General features: G+C 40.8%; 1 protein-coding gene across 2 annotated transcripts in view; it reads right to left on the bottom strand.

The window, feature by feature from the left end:
* COL11A1 (collagen type XI alpha 1 chain) overlaps nt 1-26,952 on the bottom strand; it is a 234,636-nt gene that overhangs the window by 104,848 nt on the left and 102,836 nt on the right. For both annotated transcript variants that reach the window (XM_030573460.1, XM_030573461.1), the window contains exons 24-31: nt 26,876-26,920; nt 21,048-21,101; nt 17,725-17,769; nt 16,252-16,305; nt 16,123-16,167; nt 14,082-14,135; nt 12,638-12,745; nt 9,237-9,290 (exon numbers count right to left, since the gene is read on the bottom strand). In XM_030573460.1, coding sequence (XP_030429320.1) covers nt 9,237-9,290; nt 12,638-12,745; nt 14,082-14,135; nt 16,123-16,167; nt 16,252-16,305; nt 17,725-17,769; nt 21,048-21,101; nt 26,876-26,920 — 459 coding nt within the window. The remainder of the gene's footprint in view (nt 1-9,236; nt 9,291-12,637; nt 12,746-14,081; nt 14,136-16,122; nt 16,168-16,251; nt 16,306-17,724; nt 17,770-21,047; nt 21,102-26,875; nt 26,921-26,952) is intronic.

Genomic DNA, 26,952 nt, shown 5'->3' with positions numbered 1-26,952 from the left:
TTGTGTGTTCACGTTCACATTTCACAGACACATTGTGACTAACATTAAAAACTCCAGTTCTATTCAAGTTAGGTAACTCAATAGGAAGCATCTGTTTTAGCAGAACTCTCTTTACAGAGGTCTGTAAACCTAGCACTGATGCTCCAAGTGTGGTTGCATATTGTGATTGCATAAAGCCAGGGCCGGCTCTAGCCATTTCGCCGCCCCAAGCTCGCTGGTCCCGCAGCTCCGGTGGATCTCCCGCAGACTATGCCTGCGGATGCTCCACCAGAGCCACGGGACCAGTGACCCTCCGCAGGGACGCCTGCGGGATTTCCACCGGAGCTGCCTGCCGCCCTCCCGGGGACCGGCAGGGCGCCCCCCGAGGCATGCTGCCCCAAGCACGTGCTTGGCGTGCTGGGGCCTCGAGCCGGCCCTGCATAAAGCCCAAAACATAACTTGGGCTGAGTTTCAGGAAAGAGTCTTGAGTTTGGGATAAAACTGCTTGCTAAACCCTACTTACACCTTCTCCCCATCTCCCCCGACAAAGTCTTTCATGCCTTCTGACTTCAATATGTATTTATTTGAAGACGAGGTCCTAGTATTTATTACAGATATCTTCTCTCTCATATATTTTCAGACACCCACGTCTATATTAAAATATATATAATACCCTAGAAAGCTCTCAGATTAGCTTTAATACTGGAGGGTCTCTGCCATGATTAGACAGTGTGCAGTTAGCAGAAAGCCCTGAGTTTCCTAGTCAGAAGAAATACTTTTGATGAGATAACCAGTAATGCTTTCCACTTACATGGAGACCATACCTTTACCAACCCTGATCAGCGGGGATATTCTTCAAGGGAACAAGAGCTCCTCAAAAGAGCATCTTGCTAAGTGATGCCCCACTCTTATCTTTCAAATGAAAATGATATTTATGTTCCAGTGTTATGATCAACATTGACAAAGTTGGTCGCTTTATTCATAAAAAAGGTGACTATTGGACAATCACATGCATTTACTCTATGGAACAGTGTATACAGAAAAAATTTAGAGGTTATACATTCTTGTGGTGCATGAAATTTAGGCAAGATAATGGATGCTGACAGTAATTAACCATTAATCCTGGCCCTAGGAAGCATTCACTGTGAAGGAAGAACCTAATATTCTATGCTTTACAGAGAGAACTTAGAAAATGTGGTGACCATCAGGAAAATATTTGTTAAACTTAGCTAATGAGCTACAAATGTCACCATTCCCTCCACTACAACAAAATGGTTACATGGAGAATTGACATGAGTCAACAAATACAGCTGTTTCCAGGAACTATTCCTTTCTCTTCCTGCCCCTCCATGTAATCCTTTACCCTTTCTACTTCTGTCATACCATTCTGAAAGATAGTGCTGGCTTGTCAGCTGCCAGTGCACTAATTTGCTAGGGGGGTGACCTGGGGTTAGAAAAGACCATTGACTTGACATAACTTACTTTCAAGTTATGGAAGAATAAAAATCACAGGCATGTTTCGTTTGGCCTGTTAATAGGGTAGTACTGGCCATATTCTGCTCAGTTTTCTGCTGCGATAGCTCATCTATCTTTGCATGCACAACATGTTAGTGTGTTTTTTTATTATTGGTTTAGCAACAGGTAAACAGCTAGCTAAAATGTAAATGCCCATAGTGTGAGAAAGAACTGCTCCATTCTCTTTGTAGCATCAACTAATATTTTCTCTATTTTGTTTTTAAGTTCTTCATGGTTTCCTTTTAATATACCTTATTTATGACAAGGCGCTCCATTTATCCACTAACTAAGCTGTCTTTGGGGGGGTCTCACAACCCTAGTGCTGATAGTTTTAGTGAACAGAGAAAGAAGGAATTTCTCACTTGAATTGTTTTCACCAGTTGTGATTCAGTGTATAAAACCTGAAGAAAGTCTAATTTTGTATGAGGCCCCAAGTGTGCCCTTAAATAGGTGCCAGCGAACAGAGCTGCTAACAGGGGAGTTTCAGAGGGAGTGCTGTTGGAGGAGCAGGTTTTTGTAGTTTGTGGATTGTATTGTGGAGTTTGTGTGTGAGTGAGTGAGTGTGTTTGCAGGCTGCTAGGGGCCGTGTGCTGGGAGCGAGGCTGAGCCCTGAGTTGGGGGCGGGGCTTACCTGATTAGGGGTCCTATATAAGGAGCCAGGCACTCAGGCAGTGGCACAGGCAGCTGCAGCGGCACAGGAGCCAGCGAACAGAGCTGCTAACAGGGGAGTTTCAGAGGGAGTTTCCAGGGAGAGGTTACAGGGGAGACCAAGGCAGAGAAACCAGGAAGTCAGACAAGGGAAGGGGCAGGGGTCTGCCAGCAGCCCAGTGCTTGTGGTGGCCTGTGGTGCGGTGTGAGGCGTGGATTGCCAGGCACAGAGTTGGAAGGGTATGATGGAGGCAGAGGCAGCAGGTAGAGACACACTGAGGATGACCGGATGCGGTAGCTGTGGCATGTACATGGTCCTGGAGGGGGCACCTGAAAGGACTTTTGTCTGCATGAAGTGCCGCCTGATAGAGCTGCTGGAAGAAAAGATAAGAGGACTGGAGATGCAGGTGGAAACTCTGGCTGAGTTTAGAAGGGGGTTTGAGCAGATGATGGAACACAGACATGATGAGGCACAGGGGATAAGCTCAGATGAGCGGATAGAAGCAGGACCAAAGAACTCTGAGGAGGGGCTGCTGGGTGAGAAAAGTGGACGGTGGAAGCATGTGACTAGGAGAACCAGGCAGAGGAAAAGACTGGCCAGCGATGGAGAAATAGAACTCAGGAACAGGTTTGCTGAGTTGGAAAATGAAGATGGAGCACAGCAGGCTGCTGAAGGAGAGAGGGCAAGGAAAAAGAGACGAGCAGCTAGTCCTGCAGAAGGAGGGGAGGAGTCAATGGAGGCGACACCAAGTATGAGTCTTAGGAGGATTGTAAGGGCGAATACAAATCGAGAGGACTTGCGGCCAATTGGTGTGGGGGATAGACCGGAGAATCACACTGTCGCCAGGAAAAGGCAAGTCTACGTGATTGGAGACTCTTTACTGAGAAGAATAGACAGGCCTGTAACTAGACCTGATCAGGAGAACAGAAGGGTGTGCTGTCTGCCAGGGGCTAAGATACAGGATGTGGACCTGAGGCTGAATAGGATCCTAGCGGGAGCGGGAAAGAATCCGTTGATTGTCCTTCATGTGGGAACGAATGATATGGCTAGTTACTCGCTGGACTGTATCAAGGAGGACTATGCCAGACTGGGGAAGACGCTCAAAGAAATCGAGGCTCAGGTGATCTTCAGTGGGATACTGCCGGTTCCTAGAGCAGGGCGACGAAGGAGTGACAAGATTATGGCGATCAACAGATGGCTCAGGCATTGGTGTTATAAGGAGGGCTTTGGGATGTACGGTCATTGGGAAGCGTTTACGGATAGACAACTGTTCGCTCAGGATGGACTTCATCTAAGTAAGGAGGGAAATAGAATTCTAGGATGGAGGCTCACTGACCTCATCAAGAGAGCTTTAAACTAGGAAGTTGGGGGAGATGGTTGGGAGATGCTCAGGAGATCTCCACGCCAGAATATAACCTGGAGAGGGAAGTAAACACAGTGAGAGGGGATACCCTTGCGGACCAAAGAATTGATCCAAGGAGGAATAGTGGAGTAGAAACCAGAGTAACGGGTGATGCTGGTGGTAGAAGGTCTGCGCACGACGGGGGAAAGAATGTCACTGATGCCAAACGCCAAAAATTAAAATGTCTGTACACTAATGCGAGGAGCCTAGGTAACAAGATGGAGGAACTGGAGCTACTGGTGCTGGAGGTGAAACCGGATATTATAGGGATAACAGAAACCTAGTGGAATAGTACTCATGACTGGAATACAGGTATTGAAGGCTATGTGCTGTTTAGAAAAGACAGGAAGAAAGGCAAAGGTGGTGAAGTAGCCTTGTACATCAATGATGAGATTAACTGTAATGAAATAAGAAGCGATGGAATGGCTAAGACAGAGTCTGTCTGGGCAAAAATCACACTGGGTAAAAAAGCAACTAGAGCTTCCCCTGAGATAGTGCTTGGGGTGTGCTATAGACCACCGGTATCTGATTTGGATATGGATAGAGACCTCTTTAATGTCTTTAATGAAGTAAACACAAAGGGGAAATGTGTGATTATGGGAGACTTCAACTTCCCGGATATAGACTGGAGGACAAGTGCTTGCAAGAATAATAGGGGTCAGATTTTTCTGGATGTGATAGCGGATGGATTTCTTCATCAAGTAGTTGAAGTACCTACGAGAGGAGATGCCATTTTAGATTTGGTTTTGGTGAGCAGTGAGAACCTCGTAGAAGAAATGGTGGTAGGGGACAACCTTGGTTCGAGTGATCATGAGCTGATTCAGTTCAAACCAGATGGAAGGATAAACAAATGTAGATCTGGGATTAGGGTTTTCAACTTCTCGAGGGCTAATTTTAAAGAGTTAAGGAAATTAGTTAGGGAAGTGGATTGGACGGAGGAACTTGTGGATTTAAATGCGGAGGAGGCCTGGAATTACTTTAAGTCGCAGCTGCGGAAATTGTCGGAAGCCTGCATCCCAAGAAAGGGGAAAAAAAACCATGGGCAGGAGTTGTAGGCCAAGCTGGATGAGCAAGCAACTCAGAGAGGGGATTAGAAAAAAGCAGAAAGTTTACAGGGAGTGGAAGAAAGGCGGGATTAGCAAGGGAAGCTACCTTGGTGAGGTCAGAACACGTAGGGATAAAGTGAGGAAGGCTAAAAGCCGCATTGAACTGGACCTTGCAAAGGGAATCAAAACCAATAGTAAAAGGTTCTACAGCCACATAAATAAGAAGAAAACAAAGAAAGAAGAAGTGGGGCCACTATACACTGAGGATGGAATGGAGGTTAAGGATAACCTAGGCATGGCCCAATATCTAAATAAGTACTTTGCCTCAGTTTTTAATAAGGCTAGTGAGGAGTTTAGCGATGATGGAGGGATGATAAACGGGAATGTGGATATGGAGGTGGATATTACCGCAACTGAGGTAGAGGCCAAACTTGAACAGCTTAATGGGACAAAATCGGAGGGCCCGGACAATCTCCATCCGAGGATATTAAAGGAACTGGCGCGTGAAATTGCAAGCCCGTTAGCGAGAATTTTTAAGCAATCGATAAACTCGGGGGTTGTGCTGTACGACTGGAGGATTGCTAACATAGTTTCTATTTTTAAGAAAGGGAATAAAAGTGATCCGGGTAATTATAGGCCTGTTAGCTTTACGTCTGTAGTATGTAAGGTCTTGGAAAAAATTTTAAGGGAGAAAGTAGTTAAGGACATAGAGGTCAATGGTAATTGGGACGAATTGCAACATGGATTTACTAAAGGTAGATCATGCCAAACCAATCTGATCTCCTTCTTTGAGAAGGTGACGGATTACTTAGATAAAGGAAATGTGGTAGATATAATTTACCTCGATTTCAGTAAGGCGTTTGACACGGTTCCACATAGGGAACTGTTAGTTAAATTGGAAAAGATGGGGGTGAATATGAAAGTTGTAAGGTGGATAAGGAACTGGTTAAAGGGGAGACTCCAGCGGGTCGTATTGAAGGGTGAACTGTCAGGCTGGAAGGAGGTCACTAGTGGAGTCCCTCAAGGATCGGTTTTGGGACCGATCTTATTTAACCTTTTTATTACTGACCTTGGCACAAAGAGCGGGAATGTGCTAATAAAGTTTGCGGATGACACAAAACTGGGGGGTATTGCTAACACGGAGAAGGACAGGGATACTATTCAGGAAGATCTGGACCACCTTGTAAACTGGAGTAATAGTAATAGGATGAAATACAATAGTGAAAAGTGCAAGGTCGTGCACTTAGGGATTAATAATAAGAATTTTAGATATACGTTGGGGATGCATGAGTTGGAAGCGACAGAGGAGGAGAAGAACCTTGGGGTATTGGTTGATAGCAGGATGACTATGAGCCGCCAATGTGATACGGCTGTTAAAAAAGCAAATGCGATTTTAGGATGCATCAGGCGAGGTATTTCCAGCAAGGATAAGGAGGTGTTAGTACCGGTATATAAGGCGCTGGTGAGACCCCATCTGGAATATTGTGTGCAGTTCTGGTGTCCCATGTTCAAGAAGGATGAATTCAAACTGGAACAGGTCCAGAGACGGGCTACTAGGATGATCCGAGGAATGGAAAACCTGCCTTATGAAAGCAGACTCAAAGAGCTTGGCTTGTTTAGCCTGGCCAAAAGAAGGCTGCAGGGGGATATGCTTGCTCTATATAAATATATCAGGGGAGTTAACGTTAGGGAGGGAGAGGAATTATTTAAGTTTAGTACTAATGTAGGCACGAGGACGAATGGGTACAAACGGGATATAAGGAAGTTTAGACTTGAAATTAGACGAAGGTTTCTAACCATTAGGGGAGTGAAGTTCTGGAACAGCCTTCCGAGGGAAGTAGTGGGGGCAAAAGACTTTTCTGGCTTTAAGACTAAGCTTGATAAGTATATGGAGGGGATGTTATGATAGGATAGTTTAATTTGGGCAATTGATCTTGGATTATCACCAGATAAGTCTGCTCAATGGTCTGCGGGGAGATGTTGGATGGGATGGGAACTGAGTTACTGCAGAGAATTCCTTCTTGGGTTCTGGCTGGTGAGTCTTGCCCACATGCTCAGGGTTTAGCTGATCGCCATATTTGGGGTCGGGAAGGAATTTTCCTCCAGGGCGGATTGGCAGGGGCCCTGGAGGTTTTTCGCCTTCCCCTGCAGCATGGGGCATGGGTTGCTTGCTGGTGGATTCTCTGCAGCTTGAGGTCTTCAAACCAATTTTGAGGATTTCAATAACTCAGTCCTGGGTTAGGGGTTGTTATAAAAGTGGATGGGTAGGGCTCTGTGGCCTGCCTTGTGCAGGAGGTCAGACTAGATGATCATATTGGTCCCTTCTGACCTATGAGTCTATGAGTCTATAAGAGATAAAAACTGTTCAGGCATTAGTATGAAAGGCTTAGCTATAAATATTTAATATACACAGTATTCTAAGTATTGAAGTATTCCTGCAATCAAGCTGATGAGGACTAGCTTTAAGGAAAATATAGTGAAATTATCTTATAATGGTACCTGTGCCTAAGAACTGCACACAGAAGCAAATTCATGCAAGGCAAATAAGTGGCAGGAAAAAAATCACCTTGAACCATCTGCTGACTATTGGGACAGGACTTCTTATTTCCTTTAGACAACAATTATTGATTATATGCACCTTTGATTCCATCATCCTTTTTAATGTTGATTTCAACAGGACTATGGGTAGAAAAACATGCTACCCAACATGCATAAGGGTGGCCAAAGAACAGGCCCTGAGTGACTTAATGCATTATAGCAGTCCATACCCTTTCTAATCTGGTTGCCTAAACTTCATGGAATAGCCAACAGTGACTATAATTTGAATTAATTTCAGTTTTAATTTAACTTAATTTAACTTAACAAAATTCCCAGTGACATCTATATTGGAAAATATCCACCAATTTTCTTTGAAGTGTACTTCTTTTTTGTTCTTAATACTGAATAATGTAAAACCTCTTTGATCTTAGACATTTCAAAAGAGAACAAAAAGGAAGACTGAAATCTCAGACATTTAGGTTAAAAGGCAGAAGCAAGAAAGGATCTCTTTATCAAGAGTATTCACCTTGAGAAACACTTTCCTTAGACAACTAGGGTCTATTTCATTAGCACAGAGTATTCAGTGAATAAATATTCTTAAGAGAGTTTACTTAGCAGAAATATAGGGCCAAATGGTAGGCTACAGACATAAAAAATACTTCAGTTAGTTATCCAGAAAGCGTTATCTCTGTCAAAAGAAAAATCACTAGTTCAAATTTGGAAGTAAGAACAGATCCCAGAATTTAGACTAGAGCAGCTGTTTTCAAGCTATGGGGTGGGCCTCCCAAGGGAGATGTGGGAGTGTGTCAAGGGAGGCCAGAGCTGTGTGCTTTTTTTTAAAGAGCTCTGGCTGTCAATCCCAGGTGGCTGAGGCTAATATAGAAGGACCATAGGTGGCGGTATATGTACTTATGAGTGGGCGGGTGGGTGGGGGGGACATAAACTACTACAAAGACACAAAGAAGGGGGTCTGATCAAATAAATTTGAGAACCACTAGCCTAGAAGAAAGCTCAATATTTTACTGAGATGACATTCAGTCCTGCTAAACAGGCAAGAGTTTTTCATTTATTGTACTATGCATTCCCAGCTGGTCTCATCTTTGACATATCTCTGAAGGTATGATGTAGAGGGGGACTTCCACAGACAACAGGAAATGTCCCTGACATTTTTAACATTCCCATTCCTGCCTAGTCTGAAAATGATTTTTAATAGGTCTTTCTAACATTTGCTTAGTCTACACTAAACCATTTCTCAAAGATATGTTAAATTGATCCTTTTAAAATGTAATTTACCATTTTAAATCTTTATAAATAATTTAGAAACAGAACCAGCTAACACAGATATTTTCTAGTGGCGACAGAGTCCAAATGATACTTGAAGGAAGGACAACTGCAAAAAAAGAAACAAACAAAACAGGAATTGTGTACAGAAGGTAGGGGATTAACCCAGGAGAAAAACAAAGCTAAGCATTCTGGTTATATGAACGTCAAGCAACAGACATCAGTCACCCTCTTAACAGAAGCAAAGGGAAAATATGTGAAAGACAATATTGTAAGAACCTAACTCCTATCTTTCATGGTGACACACTTGGAAGTGCGTTGGAGATGTTATCTGGCTCTTTCTGTAGCTAGTGGAAGATGGCAGAAACATAGCAGTGAGAGTCTAAGGACTATATCTGGGTCCTCAGACCATACTGCAAATTTCCATGAACACCAGTGTGAGTTCTGGGAGCAATATATGGCTTTTAGTCTTAAAGAAGCAGGAGTATCAGCAGTTGGATCTTTTTCAACAGTCCATGATGTGTGTAATAGTATATTGCTGGCACAGATATATAATGCAGGTAAGATTGGTAGGGGCTTAAAAGTTGTATGGTTGAGAGAAGGGGAAAACAGGTCCATAACAGTTGTTCATTATGGACCACTAACACATTTTTTAACATAAATTAAAATATTATGGTCAGAAAAGACAGAATGAAAAACAACTTGGGGTTTGGATGCTCATGTCTTCCTTCCTTAAATATACAACTAACAGAACAGCTGCCATTGTGGTTAATTTGTCCACAGCATATCCACTCTTGAGTGCCATAAATAAAATTAACTCATTTACCTTTGGACCTTGTCTTCCTGGATATCCTGGTAGTCCTGGAACCCCAAGTTTACCCTGAAATTAAAAAAAAATTATATTGTTTCTAGCAGTTCTTAGTAGTTTAGTCATGATTTTATTTAGAGTTTGTTTCCTTCCATAACAAATACAATCAAATATTTTATTAAATTTATCTTCACGCTTCACCTATCTCCCTCCTGAGAACTGGTCAACTGGCTTTGTTTCCAAAACCTCAGGTCCAAGAATAAAATACTAATCTTGTTGAAATGGATGATGTTTTGCCATTGACTACAATGATCCCAAGATTTCACCCAAACACTCTTCCAACACTGTAATCTAGTGACGGTGGCAACAAAACATTAACACACACTTTAACACAAAAGGTAATTCCCATAACAGGCCACTTAGTGCTCTTCATATTGTACCACATCATGGCTAATGTGTTTTCTTTATCTATAATCTCCATGAAAGCCAATGGATATTTGAAGATCAAGCTCTATAGGTTGTCTTGAAGAGTTCTAAACTATCTCAGAAAACATCATTGAAAATCATACCCCAAGAATAATCCAATATCACATAATATGTGGTGTGTTTTGAGAAAGATGGCTCTCTTCCCAGTATCAGAGAGGAAAATAGGCTGAGTAGATTGATGCTACTGATGTTACTAATTCTACTGCCTGAAGGTGGAAGGAGGGAGCATCGCTGTGTTCAGATTTCGTACTGTAGGTCCCATTATAGTCTTAGGTAATAAAACAGAATGTGTGCTAATTTTTCATTTTCAAAAATAAGAATAGTTGTTTTGGTCTCTAAGAGACATAGCCACTAGAGAAGAATATGAGTATTGTAAACACTCTTACAGTATTCCAGGCCATCACAATTTTGAAGTGGTTTCTACAGAAAAGATATGAGAATGGAACATAATCTTGTACTCCAGCAATAATCTGGGATGCTAGAAAAGAGATATGGGGGAGCTCCTGCCTGGAAAGTGGAATTTGACAAAATAAATGTGTGTTCTTAAAAAAATAAAGCAGATGAATAAAGATGCAGAATATAACTTATGTTAGTGAAAGTTTGTTTGTGCCTGGCAGGATATATTATTAAAGAATAATTCAGCCATCTATAAAGATAACCACACTCACAGCTATATTCCACATCAAAAGCAGTTGAATACCTTAGAAATATGTAAGGTAGCATCCCGTAAAAGAAAAGTTTCACAGCACAACATTGCATCTCACTCTGATAAATTCAGTGGGAGTCCTGTTCCCAATTTCAATGGGAGACAGAACCAAGATGACTATTTGGAGTCTTTCTGGTGACGAGATCCTTTCTGCCCATTTGCTCTTTCTTCAGTATGCTCAGCGCTGGCATTATTATTTGAGGAAATCGATCTCCTTCCTCCTTGGCTGTGGAGGATTCCCTGGCAGCAGGATCACATGAAAGTGGAGAACACAGAAGGATGAAAGCAGTCTTCAGGATGTTGGGGAGTTGGACTGAGTTGGGCACCTTCTGCGTAGTGGGGACCTCCTAGTGAGTGGCAGAGGACAGGGCACGGATTGCTGCTGTTACATGGATCTTCCCTTTTTCCACCCTCATGTGGGTATGGGAAGATGTTAGGGTCACAGAGACTATTTTGTAATCTATTTATTTTCAGAAAGAGAAGATTAAGGGGTGACTTGATTAGGGTCTATAAGTATCTACATGGGTAACAAATATTTAATAATGGACCCTTCAGTCTCACAGAAGAAGGCGTAACATGATCCAAAGGCTGGAAGTTGAAGCTAGATAAATTCAGATTGGAAATGAGGCATATATTTTCAACCATGAGGGTAATTAACTATTGGAACAATTTACCAAGGGTTACGGTGGATTCTGCATCTCAGATAATTTTTAAGATCAGATGTTTTTCTAAAAGATTAATTCTAGGAATTATTTTGGGGAAGTTCTATGGACAATGTTATAGAGGAGGAACAGACTAGATGATCTCAAAGGGCACTATGAATCTAATCCTCACATCAGACCCATGAGGTCCCAGGGTTAAGTCCCATTACTTCTGTTTTAAAGATAGAGAAACTGATACAGAAAGGTGATATGACTTTCTTAAGGCCATACTGAGGTAAAGCCAGAATTAAAATTAGTGTGGGTCAGAAAAACTTTGATGAAACAATTTTCCATCAGAAAATGCAGTTCTGTCAACTGAAACATATCACACAATTGTGCTGATTTTGTCAAAATTTCATTTGCAGAAAAAAAGTTGTGTGTGGGGGGATAAGTTCTAACAATGTTGAAATGACCCATTTTGATATGTTTTGAACAAAACATTTAGATTTTTGTTTTTGAAAGGGCTTTTCATTTTGATATTGTGTGTGTGTGTGTGTGTGTGTGTGTATGTATGTATACTTTATTTTATACAAAGTTAGAATCAAAACAAAACATTTTGATTTTGTCAAAATGAAACACAACCAATTGGACATGAAATGAATGAAATGAGATTCTTCTTTTGTGGAGAATTCTGAAATGTTGGGGATTCCAATTCAAAATGAAGTCATTGTTTGAAATCTCATAATCCTCTTTGAAACAATTTCTGTGCTCCACACAGCTCTAATTAAAACACTGCACCTCCTGATTCCATCCTATATTCTCATCCCCCTACTTCTCTCTTCTACCACACGCTTCCTCATTTTTGAGCTCCTATGTGTTACCTCTCTCCTGGTCTAGGCTACCCAAAACACTGCACTGAAATGCCACTCTGACCTTTTACATACCATGCCTTCAATTCCCTTTTCCAGCTTCCTCTCTCTCTTTCTGTATTAGGTTCAAGATTATTCTCATTTTCAAGATTCTACATCGCATGCCCTCCATACACCTCAGTCTGTTTTTCACTATGTTCTAATGCCCCACACTTTGTTCAGTCTTCCTCCTTAGTAGCACCTTGCTCTCCTTCTGCCATTCCTGATTTTGTGTTTTTTTGTCATGATACTCCTTATGCTTAAAACAACTTATCTCTTCCCATTCACCGTACAATTTCTGCTCCTTCAGATCTTCTGTGTAGCCTTTCAACGCCAAACTACTTTCCAGCACTGTCTCCATCCATGCTGGTGTCAAATTTTCTTTGAATCATATTTATCTTTGTTAGTTTAGACTGTAAACTCCTCAGGACAGGGCTTGGCTGTCTCATGTGCCAGGAAGTATTATGCATTTCTATGTATAGCTACAAAATAATAATTTCCATTATTTGTGTAGTGACTGAAATCACTCTAGTGGCTGCCCTCAGCAGCCATAATAACCTATCACTATCTGATAGCTAAAGGAGCTACTTTCAGCAGTACCGGCCTTTGGAGCTGAAGATCCTGGTTTAATCTCCATTATGAGGCAATGTTTCTTTACATTAGCTGTTGGTTACTAACCTTTTCACCAGCTTGGCCGGCACCACCTGGGTCCCCTGTTGGACCTGCTCGACCTTTTGGACCTTCAGGGCCATCTTCTCCTCGTGGACCCAGTGGACCAACTTCACCCTAAAATTCAATATGTTATAAGTACAGAGCCACTGCCTATGTTCATACCAATACACTGTTTGCAATAGCAGGACATCTTAAGATTTATTTTATAAAACAAACAGTTACTTGAAAACTAATGTTAATGAAGATTAGGAAAAAATAGTAGTGTTTTTGTGCTAGTAACAGAATTCAAGTTGTGGGGGTTGGGCATGGGGTTACTTAAACCCAGGATAGGGGTGTATATTAACACCACTTTTGGAGGATCAGTGTGTCCCCCTGTGAAATATGGTTACATCATTTCCCCTGCACCAGCCAGAATCTGGCCCTGAAGAATTAATCTAGTACATTATACATGGAATGGAATTAGTGTGAAAATATGGATGCTTGGATAACTAATTAGTCTGCTGGTAATGTTAGCTTAAAACCATGAAGTCTGGGGCCAGAATCTCAGCTGGTGTAAACTGGTGAGCTCCACTGCAGTCAATAGAGTGATGCTGATTCCCACCATATGAAGATCTGGCCCTGTAACCAGGCAGCCTCACCCCCGCAGTGCCTCCTACTGGTTGTCCTCAGGAATTAGCTCAGTCCAGTGTCCAGAGCGCCCTCTGCAGGCCGGTGATCCGCCTTTCCAGCTACTGGCCCCATGTCCCGCCCTGGACCCAGGGCCCTTTTACATAGGGTGCTGCCCCCTGGCAGTGACCTCTTGTTCTCAGGGTCTCCCCTCCTTAAGGAACCCCCGCCCTCTATTCCCACCTTGCCTCAGTGTATGGCTACTGCCAGTCATTGTCTAGCCCCACACCGTGGGGCAGACTGCAGTATCAGCCAACTCATCACTGACAAGGGGAGTTGGGACCTGCTGCCTTGGCCTACCCATGGATTGCCTCCTGCAACCCCCAGCACCTCTAGGCCTACAGCTAGGTTGCAGCCGGGGCTCAAGGCAGGAGCTCCCCAGCTCCTCTGCCTTCCCCAGCCCTGATCCACTTAGGCACTCAGTCTCCAGCTCTCCGCAGCCAGGTACATCTCCCTCTACAGCTAGAGAGAGAGAGCCTTTGTGCTCCTGGCTTCTCTGCCTTATAGAAGGGCCTGTTGCTCAGTTTGGGGCGTGGCTCTGGCTGCTGCCACTTCCCCCAATCAGCCTAGCCTAAAAGGCTGCTTTCTCCAGCCCCAGCCCTTATCCAGGGCTGTTTTAACCCTTTCGGGACTGGAGCAGTGGTCCACCCTGCTACAGGCCCCAAATCTACAGGTGTGCACTGTTGGTTTTTTTTAAAATGTAATTATAAATAAGATTAAAGTGATATTCACAGGCTAAAAGCTATAATTTCTAAGTACTATATTTTTCTATATAAATACTTACTCTGTCACCTTTAAGACCCATGTCACCTTTAAATCCTGGGAAACCATCTTCACCCTAAAGAAAGCACAATATATAGAAAAATATGTTTATTAAAAGAGATATTTTTACAAATGGAATGAAAACTTTAGGTAATCTGAGTGGATGAGCACACCCACGAGGATTGAACACTGTACCTATCACAGATCAAAAAGCTGTCAAATGAAATGAAACTCTTCAACTGTCACAGTGAGGTCCCAGCTACTGAGAGCTAGAGGAACTTGATTTTAGTTCAGCTTGGAGATGAGAGTGAATCCATGAACTAATGCTCTATGGCCCTACTCTGTTTTTGTTTGTTTGTTTTGTTTTTGGTTACCTACAGAGTTCTATTCACAGTCTATCGGTCAATGCAGAGTCATAACTCCCTTGTCAACTTTGGGACCACATGAGATCAATAATGGTGTGCCAGGCTGATCGATTGCTCTACCGCTGTCTTCTCATGAGGCTGTGCTTTTCACAGTAGTATTTAACTCCTCTAAATCAATTATGCCTATATGTAACAGACATATAAACTCCACTACAGCACATGTCCTGGAGTCTAAGGGGTTTCTATGTATTTGGTACATCAGTCTCAATTTTGAGGTGTGCACTAACGTTTTGTGTCATACAGCAGCTACCATCAAACAACTGTTAGGATCATACAGGGTACTAGGAGGTCTTTAATGTCTTTGGTCTTTAATATCCTATTCAAAGAACCCAATGAACTACTGAGCACTGTTTATCTTTATATCTATTTATTTGTGGAGATACAGCTACATCATTATTTATCAATATGGAAAAAATCTGTTATTTATTTATCCTCATTGCATGTTTGCTATATTTTGAATAATAACTCATGTTTATATATGGCTTGGTCATATAGTGAAGAAGGTTATTATGATGAACAAAATTGTATTGCAGAATTTTATGGGCAGCCCTGAAACAGCCAGCTGGATTAATTAAACTGAGATTTATAAAAGCATGAAACTCTTTTCAGGGACTTGATCCTGCAGGCAGATCTCCAATACTGATGTCAAAGGCAGTTTTCAAGCGAGAACCTTCAGTCCTGAAAAATAAATGTGCACTCTGTGGTAACAGAGCAATAAGGCCAGATATGCCTGTGTGAGATGGTTGTTTAACTGCAGTTCTGGGACAGACTGACTCTGAAACTTATGCATCCATCCCCAGAAGGCTCAGCTCAGTGCAAGGATTCTCCAGTGGGATACAGTTAGCACACAGGTTCTTATGCCACTCCTCCACTGCCTGCAGTTATAACAATGAAGAAAGAGGTAGGGCTAGGATATCCCTACGACAATCCCTGGCTGGGGTTTTGGCCCCAAGGGGTCACTCGAAGCTAATGGAGGTTGCAGCAGCCAGAGTGTGCTCTAGGTTCATGCAGGGGGACTTGCCCTGCATATAGTAGCAGCAGCAGATTCGGGAGAATGCAAAGGTGAGTTTTAATCACATTTGTATGTACATTCCTTATTCGCGCTGTGACATTTTGGCCATAGCAAAGGATCTGGCCTATTGTCTGCATTTCAGCCACCAGAAAGTCTGGAAGCCAATGGAAGGTTTGGGTGTATAAGAAATACAGAATCTAGTCTATAGTATGAATCACAGTAATGAAAGTAGTAATTGTCACAAGTGTCGTGGATGTGACAAGCTTCTAGGGATCCACTATTGTCAGTGGGGGAAAGAGGAAAGGCTAATTCTCCACTGCCCTGCACCTTGTGTGTAGTCAGTTACACCTGTGCAAAGTGGGTGCAAACTGCTATTGCTCTAATCTGGTAGAATTTTACATCCATTTTACACAGATGTAAATAGCTATGCAAGGTGCAGGGCAGTGGAGATTCAGGCTTGGTACGTTCCCCAGGGATGGTGAAAAGTAACCACTGCTGTCTGGGAACAACACTGCTTGTGGGAAGGAAATAAAAGATGTAGTGCTGAAAAAAGGAGACCCTTTTGTTTACTGGAACACAGAAAAACACTATTTGTTTAACAAAAGCAAATCCAATTCTATGTTTACCTTTTCACCTTTGGAGCCCTTGAGACCACGGACACCATCAGCTCCCTGTAGAAAGCAATGAGAAAATGCCTCACTGTACATAACCAGAAAGTTTCAAATATTCAGATTTTTTAAAAAAATGAATCATACCTTCACACCACGAGGACCAGGATAGCCAATTGGACCCTGAGGACCTGGAGGCCCCTAAAATACATTGGATTAGAAAAACTCTGTATGTTAGTCAGTTAACAAATAGTTTTCTAAGTACAATCCACTTACCTTAACTATATCACAAGTAGTCTAAAGGAAGACATTGGAATAATACTGGGCAGACAGGCTTTTCTGGCTGACTGTCCCCCAAGAAAACTTGTGGGAATATCAAAGCGTTTTTCAGATTTTCTGTGGATCTATTTATGGTTTTGCTGTGGATTTATACTTTTAGAAATTTCAAATGAAAGTGATGTGCTAAAAACATCAACCCACAACATAAATAATCTGAAATTATGATAATTTTGAAAACATAAGGAGAACACACCAGTGTTAATGATGTCTGCACAGGGCAGAAGCTATGTGTTAGCTATAAAGACATAAGAGTATATCACTCTACTAGCCCTTCCCCAGCATTTAAAAAAAAAATCTCATAAATGTACATTCTGTGACATACTCTACTCTCATATAGGCATCTGCTATTCCCATATATACAGATCTTTCAGAATCTGACTCCTTTTTTCAGTGTTTACATTTTCCTTAGAGTAATAAATCAATCAATCATGGTCTCTTTTAAAAATTCCCCAAAGTTAACAGGGTCTGATTTAAATAAAAAAAAATGCAACATTTAATTGATACTGACTGGAGATTTTGGGGCATTTATTGTTTCCCGAGGATTTTTTTAAAATCTATTTCACTACACCTTTGCAAATATAAAATTAAGAGAGAATAAACCTTTGTTACTTTAGTAGTACATCCTGTTTCATAATACTTCCTGGCCTCATAATAAAAAACAAAAGGCCCCCAAACATGTAATAGATTGCAGGATAAGGGCCAGATACTTATACCCTGATTTATACTATTTATAATGTATAGTACTTTACTCCGTTGTCTTCAGTAGGACTACTTGGGAAGTCGTGTGTTATTCAGCATGACTGGCCTTAACAGGGCAGCGAGTTTTATAAACACTTTAAATATTTCACAGCAATGAAGAAATTATTTTCCACTGACTTGCTGTAAGTGACTGAAAAATCTGTTGAATGTGTGTGTTTTGATACACCCTCCTAACAGAGCCTCTCAATAGTCCCCGCAAGTAGCTTACAGTATAAAACTGCAAACTCAAAGAAGTTGCAAATTATCTGTCTGAACCATGTAACAGTTTATTAAATCCTGAGTAGACGTGAATAAATATAAATAGAGTGCCCTGGTAAAGTAAAACTGCTTGTGGAGTTCACAGATTGGTACTCAATAAATAGGATTGTCAGCACACACACACTGTGAATGGGTGGTGCATTTTCTATCACTTATGTTCCCAATAGCAGTAAGAGCAACAGATTACATGGTTGACAAATTTACTAAATAAACAAATAAATTAAAATTGAATAGACATAGGTTTATGGAAGTTCTGAAACTTACCAAAGCACCTTTCTCTCCAGACTGACCCTCTTTACCAGGATGACCCTGATTACAGAAAGATAAATATTTGTTGGAAAATATGCTCTTTGTGAAAAACAATTTATTATACAACATAAATTGTTTTAAATAATTGAATATCACCAGGACCCCAAATCCAACCCTGATTCTGTACTACAGCATGAAAAATCTCTTTGAGGAGAGATTTACTGTTTTAATATATAACTAGGTTATATAACAAAGAGAAATCTGGACAGTAGTTATATTGATGTGAATGTATTAAGCAACATTTTGATCAACTGCAGGAGTCTTTTAATCTAAAATACGCTCAGATTTGATTACTACAGTATTTTGAAAGAGCTACATAATATAACTTCATGCAGAAAACCCTAAAACATATAAAAAGGTTACAAGTGTTCTCTGAGAGACCTATAAAGAGATTGATCTAGTCTTATTTATAGCGTTAATTAAATTATTTTCTTTTAAATCATTGCTTACTTTTAAAATAAAACTTGAGGGTTGAAGGCTGCTACTGTTTACATTCTATAGCATTATAGTTATATAAAGCTCCCTCTAGAAATGTAGCCCAAGAATTAAGCTTTTGTGGGTGTGTGAGAGAGAGGGAGATCACTCAAAAGATTAATTCTCACTGTATTTCTAATGGGAGACAGCATTAATTATTTTTTATCTGTCATCAAAAATTACACTAAAGTGAAATTAAAAATGTTAATGGTGGACTATAGTATGAGGAAATCAAGAAGTAACACTTTTTCTACTTTGTGTACATCCACTCTTATTTGAAGGGTATAGTAAATCTTTAGTTTTGCTGTGCACGTAGCCACTGCTTAAATATTAACTTCTTAGTGGTATTAACTTCCAAAAAGTGTTTTCAGTATGTCAAATCATATTTTAAAATACCTGCCAATCCTTAACTGATAAACGTCTGATTTTTATGTTTAGTGTGCTAGCTAGTAATATGAATTTAAATATGCTATTAATTAATGGTATATATATAGAGAGAGAGAATATCTAGAATATCGCTTATCTATCCAGGCATTCTAGAATATTGATTAGAAGGATGAATATCAGATAGCTAGAAACAACTTATTGTCTTGCTCACCTCACACAGCATTAGCATTTTTTTTTCAGTTTTACTCAAACAAATACATCTTGGTTTGAAAATCTGAAGTAATCTTCAAGCAGATGATCATATTGTGCACAAACTTATAACTACTTACCCTGCATGGAAAGTCTGTGATTCTACAATGCTACTTCTGTTGGGGTGATGCTTAGTTTCAGTGACTTAACCTGCCTGCCATACCCTTCAAAACACATACACAAGGTAGGGAGATGACTGTCTAGGCAGATGGTGGGATGCAGACAGTGGTTCATGCACAAGCATGCACACACACATACACATGGAAACACATGACTACCTGGGCTTATTCGTTCTTCACTGCGTTTGTCTTTATTTCTGATTTTTATGAGTAACAAAATGCAGGTTTTCAAATACCAGTGATGTAGTAAGGGCTGAGAGTTTTCAGAAGTGAGAAAAACTTGCATAAGTGGACAAAGATTCAAGTCTAACTGGAATCTCCAACAGTGCCATAATATGCATTGCCAACAGTCTGTATGGATGTGCTACAATTGCAGGCAAAAGGGAGATTGACGGTCATGGATACAGTTCTGTATCCATATGTTCATTTCCCCAGTTTAATGCCCCTGGGACAATGTCTATAGTTCTTAACCTTGCAAAATTCCTGTTGAGGTCATTGAGAGTTTTGATTGGAATTTGACCTAGGAAAGAGGGAAAGATTATTATATGAGAAAATGGCATAGTGGGGAAAGGACTGAGAGGAGCAGTATGAGGACTTATGAGCCCTTCAGTTAAATGGCCCTTATTGGTGGTAAAACCATAAACATTTTTATTTAAAAAAGCTCTCTCTCTCTCTCTCTCATCTGTCATTAAGAGCACTGGTTTTATAGTTACTAGGTTTAGGACCTGATTTTGAACAGTAATGTGAGTAATTTTATTCATGTCAGTATCATTGTTGGGTGTTCATTGAGTTTAGTGCAGCTACTCACATGAATCCAGTAACTCTGGGGGTAAGTGCTTACATGAAGATGAGTTTCCTAATGTTCAGAAGATTCTTATTCTGGCAATGCTCTGCCCCCATGCAGAACCTGAAAGTGTGGGGTCCATCCCTTGATATGCTCTGATTAGGAGCTGTTAGGAAGGAAGATGTAGCCAGCTTTATGCCAGCTGAGAAAATCCCTAAATCAAGAGAGTTTCCTGGTGATCATAGGTGCATACTTTATCCCTGTTGTGGGGCAAATGCCTCACTCCTGGAGAACAGGGCTTAAAAACAGTCAAGGTAGGCTGATTGGGGAAGCAGCCACAGCTGTGGCCAGTTCAATCAGGGCCCAGCTGGCCCTTATAAGAGGGCTGTGGGCCGGGAGCTGAGAGAGGAGTCTCACTCTAGCCCTGGAGTGGGAAGGGCCTGGGAGCTCAGAGTACCAGGGGTAGAGCAGAGCTGGGGAAAGGCAAAAGGAGATGGGGAGCTCCAGCCTGGCAAATCCCCAGCTGACAGGCCTTGCTAAAGGCAAAACAGGTCCTGGGGTTGCAGAGGTACAGCCTGGGGTTAGGCAGAGGCAGCTGGTCCAGCCTCCTTGCCAATGATGAGTGGCCTTTACAGACTGCAGTTTGCCCCAGTGAGCGGGGGCTAAATGATGACTGGCAGTAGCCACTGAGGCAATGTGGACTTAGAGGGTTGAGGGTTCCCCAGGGAGGCGAGACTCAGAGAGTGGGTACTGCTGGGGTAGAATCCCGAGGTATGCAGGTACCGGGGTCTGGGAGGGACATGGGGCCAGTGGCAGGAGAGACACCAGCCTGCAGAGGGCACTCCATATGCTGGAAAAGAGCCAATTCCAAGACAACCAGTAGGATGCACCGCACGAGTGGGTCTTGCTTCGCTACAATGATCCATTTACACTATCACATTGACATAAATGAGACAGTGGATCTGATCCACTGTATGTCTCTCTGTCTATTGGCTTATCATAGCATGTCAGTGCAGATGTTGCAATCATGATTGATTATCAAGGTACACATTTCTAAAGGGCTTCAGCAAATCTTAGCAGCCCCCTAACTTTAATAATGTCTCAGGTTCAAATAATACAGAGGTATACACAGGCTTTACAAGTTTGTTCCCAACTAAGAGTGCTGCTTCTTTTCTTCTTGTAATGCACTACATTGCATGCAGTGACCCAAAGCTGCATACTGATTTTTAACAGAATTTAGACATTCAAAAGACAAAATTACTTACAGAAGGCCCATCAGACCCAGCAAGTCCCGGAAGGCCAGGCTTGCCCTGTGGTCCCTAAAGACAACAAAAAGGATACATTTTAGGAATAATATTAAACAAATACGTTGCTCAAACTAAAATAGGTTGCAATAATCAAATTAACTATGAACAGAAAGAAATATGTTAAAGCATACAAGTGATGGGGGAAAAAAATAAGAGTGTTCCAAAAGCTAGATCCAGAGACTTAGATTCTGATTTCCATTACATCAGTGTAAATCCATAACAATTCCAATGAATTCAAAAAAGTTACTCTCAGTGCTCACTAGTGCAAACGAGAAAGGAACAGAGGAATTGCCATATGGCATCAGACCCATGGTCCATCTAGACTAGTATCCTGTCCAAGAAGGATGGAGCAAGAAATCCCTCAGTTGACAGATACTGAATAATCTGTTTCTAATAGTTGGAGACTTAAGGCCTGAAGCATGAGGTTTTATCTCCCTTCCAAAATTTGTTATTAATATTATGACTGAATATTCATATGAACAGCTAATCCTTCTTTGAATCTTTCCAAGTTGTTGGGTTCAGCAACATACTGTGGCAATGAGTTCCACAAACTAATTATGCATTGTGTGGAAAAAAGTATTTCCTTTTGGATTCTCTTCTGGCTTTAAATATTTCAACCAGATACAGTTGGATACTGAAATACTTGCTCCACCTGAGTACTGGCCATACCTCAGAAATATCCATTTTTAATGTTAAACTAACTTGCCTTTTACCTCAAAAAGTGTGAGATTCCTATAACCATGTTAATCATCAAAACAGAACTGTCTGAAGTTAGATCAGAGAGTAGTAAGCAGCTGCTTTAGCATGAATGAGAAAAACTAATCAAAAGCATAAGTACCTGGGAAGGAAATTAGGTAGAAAGGACAGATGAGGGAGAAGGAATAACATGTTGTTTCCCAGTTAAACTGAGGTGATGAAATGAGGAAAAATAACATCAGGAAAATAATGTTCATTTACAGAATTCTATGAAAAACTTCAGCATCAAAGTACATTCAGATTCACCATTCACCAAGTTTTCAGATTCACCATAATTTTAACCAACTTTCCTTTTTGAAAATGTCTCGAAATACAATGAATATGCGAATTAGAAAGATGTAAAAATATGTTTATTTGGGTTGTAAGAGAGAAGATGATTGAGTAAAGTAGAGGCCATTGGAAAAATGCATTGTTGTTCACAAAGTATCATTGAGCAGACAAGAAATGAAAGGCACAAGGAGGAAAAACAAGGAAAAAATTACATTTAGGAATGGACCATAGCAGTTATGATGGAGAGAATGTACCCATTGCACATATCATTTGCCTCTAAAATGTATACACAAATACATGAAAGGAACAAGTGGAGAAAAATAATGTAGTGTTCACTCTGCAAAGTAATGTACAAAGAACAGAAAATGACAAAGGGTGAAATCCTGGCCCCACTGAAGTCAATGGCACACTCTCTTTGACTTAAAGGGGCCAGGGTATCACCCAGAATCCAGAGGAGGCCAGAGGCAGTAGCATCTAAAGTTGCAAAGCAAGAACAATTTGAATGATGTAAGTGAGTCCACAGTCCAGGGATGAGAGCTGGCTGTTCATTGGCTTGCACTGTTTCAAACACAAAAACAGAACTACAATTAGAGGGTAAATTGTGTGCATGGCAGGACAGAATGTGACTCTTTGGAAATGAAAGGTTTGCTGATGATCTTCAAAGAGTCATAAGAGATGTGTTTGATGTCCGTCCGTCAACCAAAAACCATGTTATATAACTAGAAATTTTATTAGAACCAAAACAAAAACAAAAAAAAACAGGTTTGGTCATAGACTCTAACCTAAGTCTACACCACATTAGAGCAGCAAAGCAAATTGGCAACATTCGTTCCTAAGGGTTTCAAGAATATGTAGCCCAAACAAAACAAAATGATACTTTAATCACAAATGCATTATGAAAACCTATGTGAATCACAGAATCAACCTAGAATGAACATCAACAGACCAAATTAAAATTAGTAACATCCAAGCCATCATTGCCCAGGGAAATTTACATTAGCTGGATAATGACAAATGCATCCTCTTTTTGTTGGACATTTTTCTTATTTAGTACCCTCATGGCAACACAGCATTCATCAACTGCAACACCTACAAAATCGTCAGTGTCCTTATAGTCTTTGTCCTGGTCCATGCCCAGTCTGTAGCTGTGCCCACTCTCAGTACACAGGCTTACCAAAGAGGAAACAAGAGATCAAACAGCAAAGAATCCTGTGGCACCTTATAGACTAACAGACGTTTTGGAGCATGACCTTTCGTGGGCGAATACCCACTTCCTCAGATGCATGTAATGGAAATATCCAGGGGCATTCCTGTATTAGTGCCAGGCATTGACCTAAGGTTGCTAGGTTTCTAATTAGTCATCTGGGTATATTCTGGTATGCTGGCAGCAATATGATTGATGCTGGATTTTTTACATTCTCATACACATACCTCTGAGAAACTTTTCTCACATAAGTAGTCCCATTGATTTCACTTGGACTGCCCATGTGAGTAGAGTTACTCCTGAGTTCCTTTTTAGGACTGGGCCCTCAAGAATGAGTAATCTTGATGGATTGGCTGTGCTGAATATATTGCATCAAATCAATTCAAACTTTTAAAGAAAATCTCCATCTATTAGTGGGAGGCCTGATCCTAAGAGAGAGGGCACCTAAAAATTTGTTATGAAACTTTTGAGAGGGAAAAGTTTAGCAGGTTCAGATGGGGGAAATTTTTGATGTGAATGAGTTTGAGCATAGACAGGTAATGGTGTGACTGGGTTTGGACAAGGAAAGCTTTCAGTATCGGAGGGAAAGGTTTCTATCAATATTTAAAATGTCACTGTTTGGTCCTCCAATATCAGAGATGCCAACGTGTAACATATTGGATTCATTTAAATATTTAGATGCAAGCAGGGGAAATTTTAGGTGCTAGTATATTTTAACAGACAAAACTTTAGATGTTGGTGAGTTTCACATGGAAAACTTTAGAGGTGACTCTGGAAAGGGAAATCATTCTATGGGAGCAAGTTTGGGTTGAAAAATGTCCTTTTAATATTTCACTTGCCAGAACCTCCTCTCGTAAAATTGACTTGTGCAAGGCAATTTGTACACAGAAAAGTTTCTAGGTGAGTAGACTCCTGCAGACATTGCGTATAAAAGATAATTTCCTGAGTGGCCTGCATTCTTCCTTCTCTTCAAGTGCCATTCCTCTCTTCTGGCATAACCAAGTCCAGAATCCTTGGTCTGCAATCCCTCCCAGTAGGCCCAATTGGGGCAATTATTCTGAGATACTCAGGGACAATTATGGAACTTACAGATATGGTGTTTTTAAGATGACTCGGTATATGTTAAGTGTGTAAGCACTACACGGACTGGAGCAACAGAGAGTGTGTGTATGGTCTCGGGATGTCAGACTTACTTTTGCATAGGGCAGCTGAGAGAGGAGAACATGCTCCCTTCAGCTCATGAAGTTTATACTGCTCTGAAGTCTATCCAGCATATAAAGCCTTATGCACCTAAGTATTTAATTTACTGAAGTCATCTTCCTCTACAGGCCCCACACAAGTTGTAATTCTTGTGCTTGGCATTACACTGTCTGTGCTTCCACATGGGTAACAGAGACCCCAAAGGGAGTGGGAACGAGGCAGGGCATGGCCCTGTTCTTTCCACTCATCACCAGCTCACTGAATGGGCCTAGGACACTGGCTGGAGTATGCTGCATCTTGAAGAGGTGTAGCAGTGAAGAAAGTTATCTTGCATTCTAAGGAGTTCCACTAGGATTTCTGTCCCTTGTGGTGGTCTGACTCCACCCTGCAAATGCAGGGTTATGTCTTTAAGGTATGATTTTTTAAAAAAATTCTTTGACTAAAGTTGAAATGTAACACATTCCATATCAACTCAACTCCTGTCTCTATGATGTTTTGGGAGGGTACGTAGCCTATAGAAATGTATATAATGCTGGGTGGGTGCAAGATGGTTTCTATCCTGTAGGGAGAAACTAGCAGAAATAACAATGAAGATCGAAGGTTGGATTTTTTAATATGAAATGTGACACCTGTCACTGCTCCAGTACATTTATTTAAGAGATGTTATTATCTTTGGGATATCTACCTTCCCTTTTTTAACCAAGGAATGAACATAACAGTTCTACCTAGCAGTAAGTTACAATGTAACAAAGCAAACAAACTGGTTTGCAGCTCATTTGAATATTAAGCTCAAAAACAGAAAAGACTGCCAAGCCAAGAAAACTCAAAAAATAAGGTAAGTATATGGATAGGCAGGAAGCAAGCGAAGTATATCACACTTTTTTAACCTATTTATCCTTGTAATCTCTATTATAATGGCTAATAAACCATCCCCTAAGTGAATCACTGTTGCGAAAAAGCCCATAAACAATATATTGTAGGTGTACATATAAAAATACAATTAGTTTACACCTCTAAGCTATCTGATATAGATGTCAAGGATAAAGTATGAACAACTATGGGATAAAAGACTTAAAATCAGAGCAATTCCATGCAAGAACAGATGAGCATGCAAGGACAGTTCTTGCAATTCTCACTCATGCAAAACTATAGTGGGAGTTTTGCTCAAATGTAGACGGCAGGATTCATAGAATTTCATGGATGGAAGGGACCTCAGGAGATCATCTAGTCTACTCCCCTGCTCAAGGCAGGGCAAATTCCCAGACAGCTTTTTTTTTAAACCACAGTTCTCTAAATGGCCCCCTTAAAGATTGAACTTACAATGCTGGCTTTAGCAAGCCAATGCTCAAACCACTGAGCTATATTATTTCTCTAAGAAATATATATAACTGAGGGGAGGGGAAAAAGCTTTTTTACTTCACATAGTTGACCTATACTTGGCACTTCAGAAGCATAAAAATAGTCATGTTATATGAAAGAAACAAGTCAAGATAAAGTGGCAGAGACCACGTCTTATAGCCCTGAACTTCTGATAGCTGAAAGGCATGATATGCATTCATGATTGACTGTGGAATAAATATGTTGTGGACACAGCCATCTTCCGAGAATAACATTCTGGGGAAGACAGGCAGGTAGGAAGTCTGTGTATTGTTTCCTAAAATCCCTCTCAATCCCTCCCACTAAGAAGCTGAGATACTAGAGCACTAGAAAGATATTAAACCATGAATGAGAAGGAAACCAGAGTGGAATCAATTGGGGATCTAAAAGAAGAAAGGAGACAATTACTAGGAGTGTGAAATTTGAAACAGACATAATTAGAACTTGCAGCAGAATATTACTGCTCAGGAAACACAAGGATAAACAAATAGGGCATTATTCTGATCTAAATTATACCACAGTTACTCCAGAGTTATGCCAATGTACCATTAGTGTAAGTGAGAGCAGAATCAGGCCCTCAGTTTAAAGAAAGAGGTAGATTTTAAAAATATAGGAGATGAGAGAGAATTTTATTTTATAGAAAATAAATTTAAATTGGAAAAACTTTTTTTTGTAGCCCAGCAGTCTATTTGTATTTAATCATGTACAGTTTAGTGCTATGGGACAAATTATGATCCTAGTAACATCAGCATGAATAAAGAGTAAATTCAGGAAGTTACACTGGTGAAAAAATGGTGTAAATGAGAAGAGTTAGGCCCATATAGTTCATTACTTTACTTGGTGGTTTTAGAGAATTTTGCTATGTTTGAGAACGTAGGTATCCAATATCTAAACAAAAAGAAAAGCCCTTAACCACTTAACCAGAAGTTGTTACACAGATACACTGATTACGAAATACCAGAATAATCTTATAACTTACTTTTTCACCAGGAGCTCCAATAGGACCTTGTGGACCAGGAAGCCCCTATTAGAAAGAAGCGAGTGTGTGAGAAATCA

The sequence above is a fragment of the Gopherus evgoodei genome, chromosome 8 (genome assembly GCF_007399415.2).
Source record: "Gopherus evgoodei ecotype Sinaloan lineage chromosome 8, rGopEvg1_v1.p, whole genome shotgun sequence".
NCBI classification, from domain to species: Eukaryota; Metazoa; Chordata; order Testudines; family Testudinidae; genus Gopherus; species Gopherus evgoodei.
Note: the sequence above shows the minus strand (reverse complement) of the source record. Positions and strands in the feature narration are given on the sequence as shown.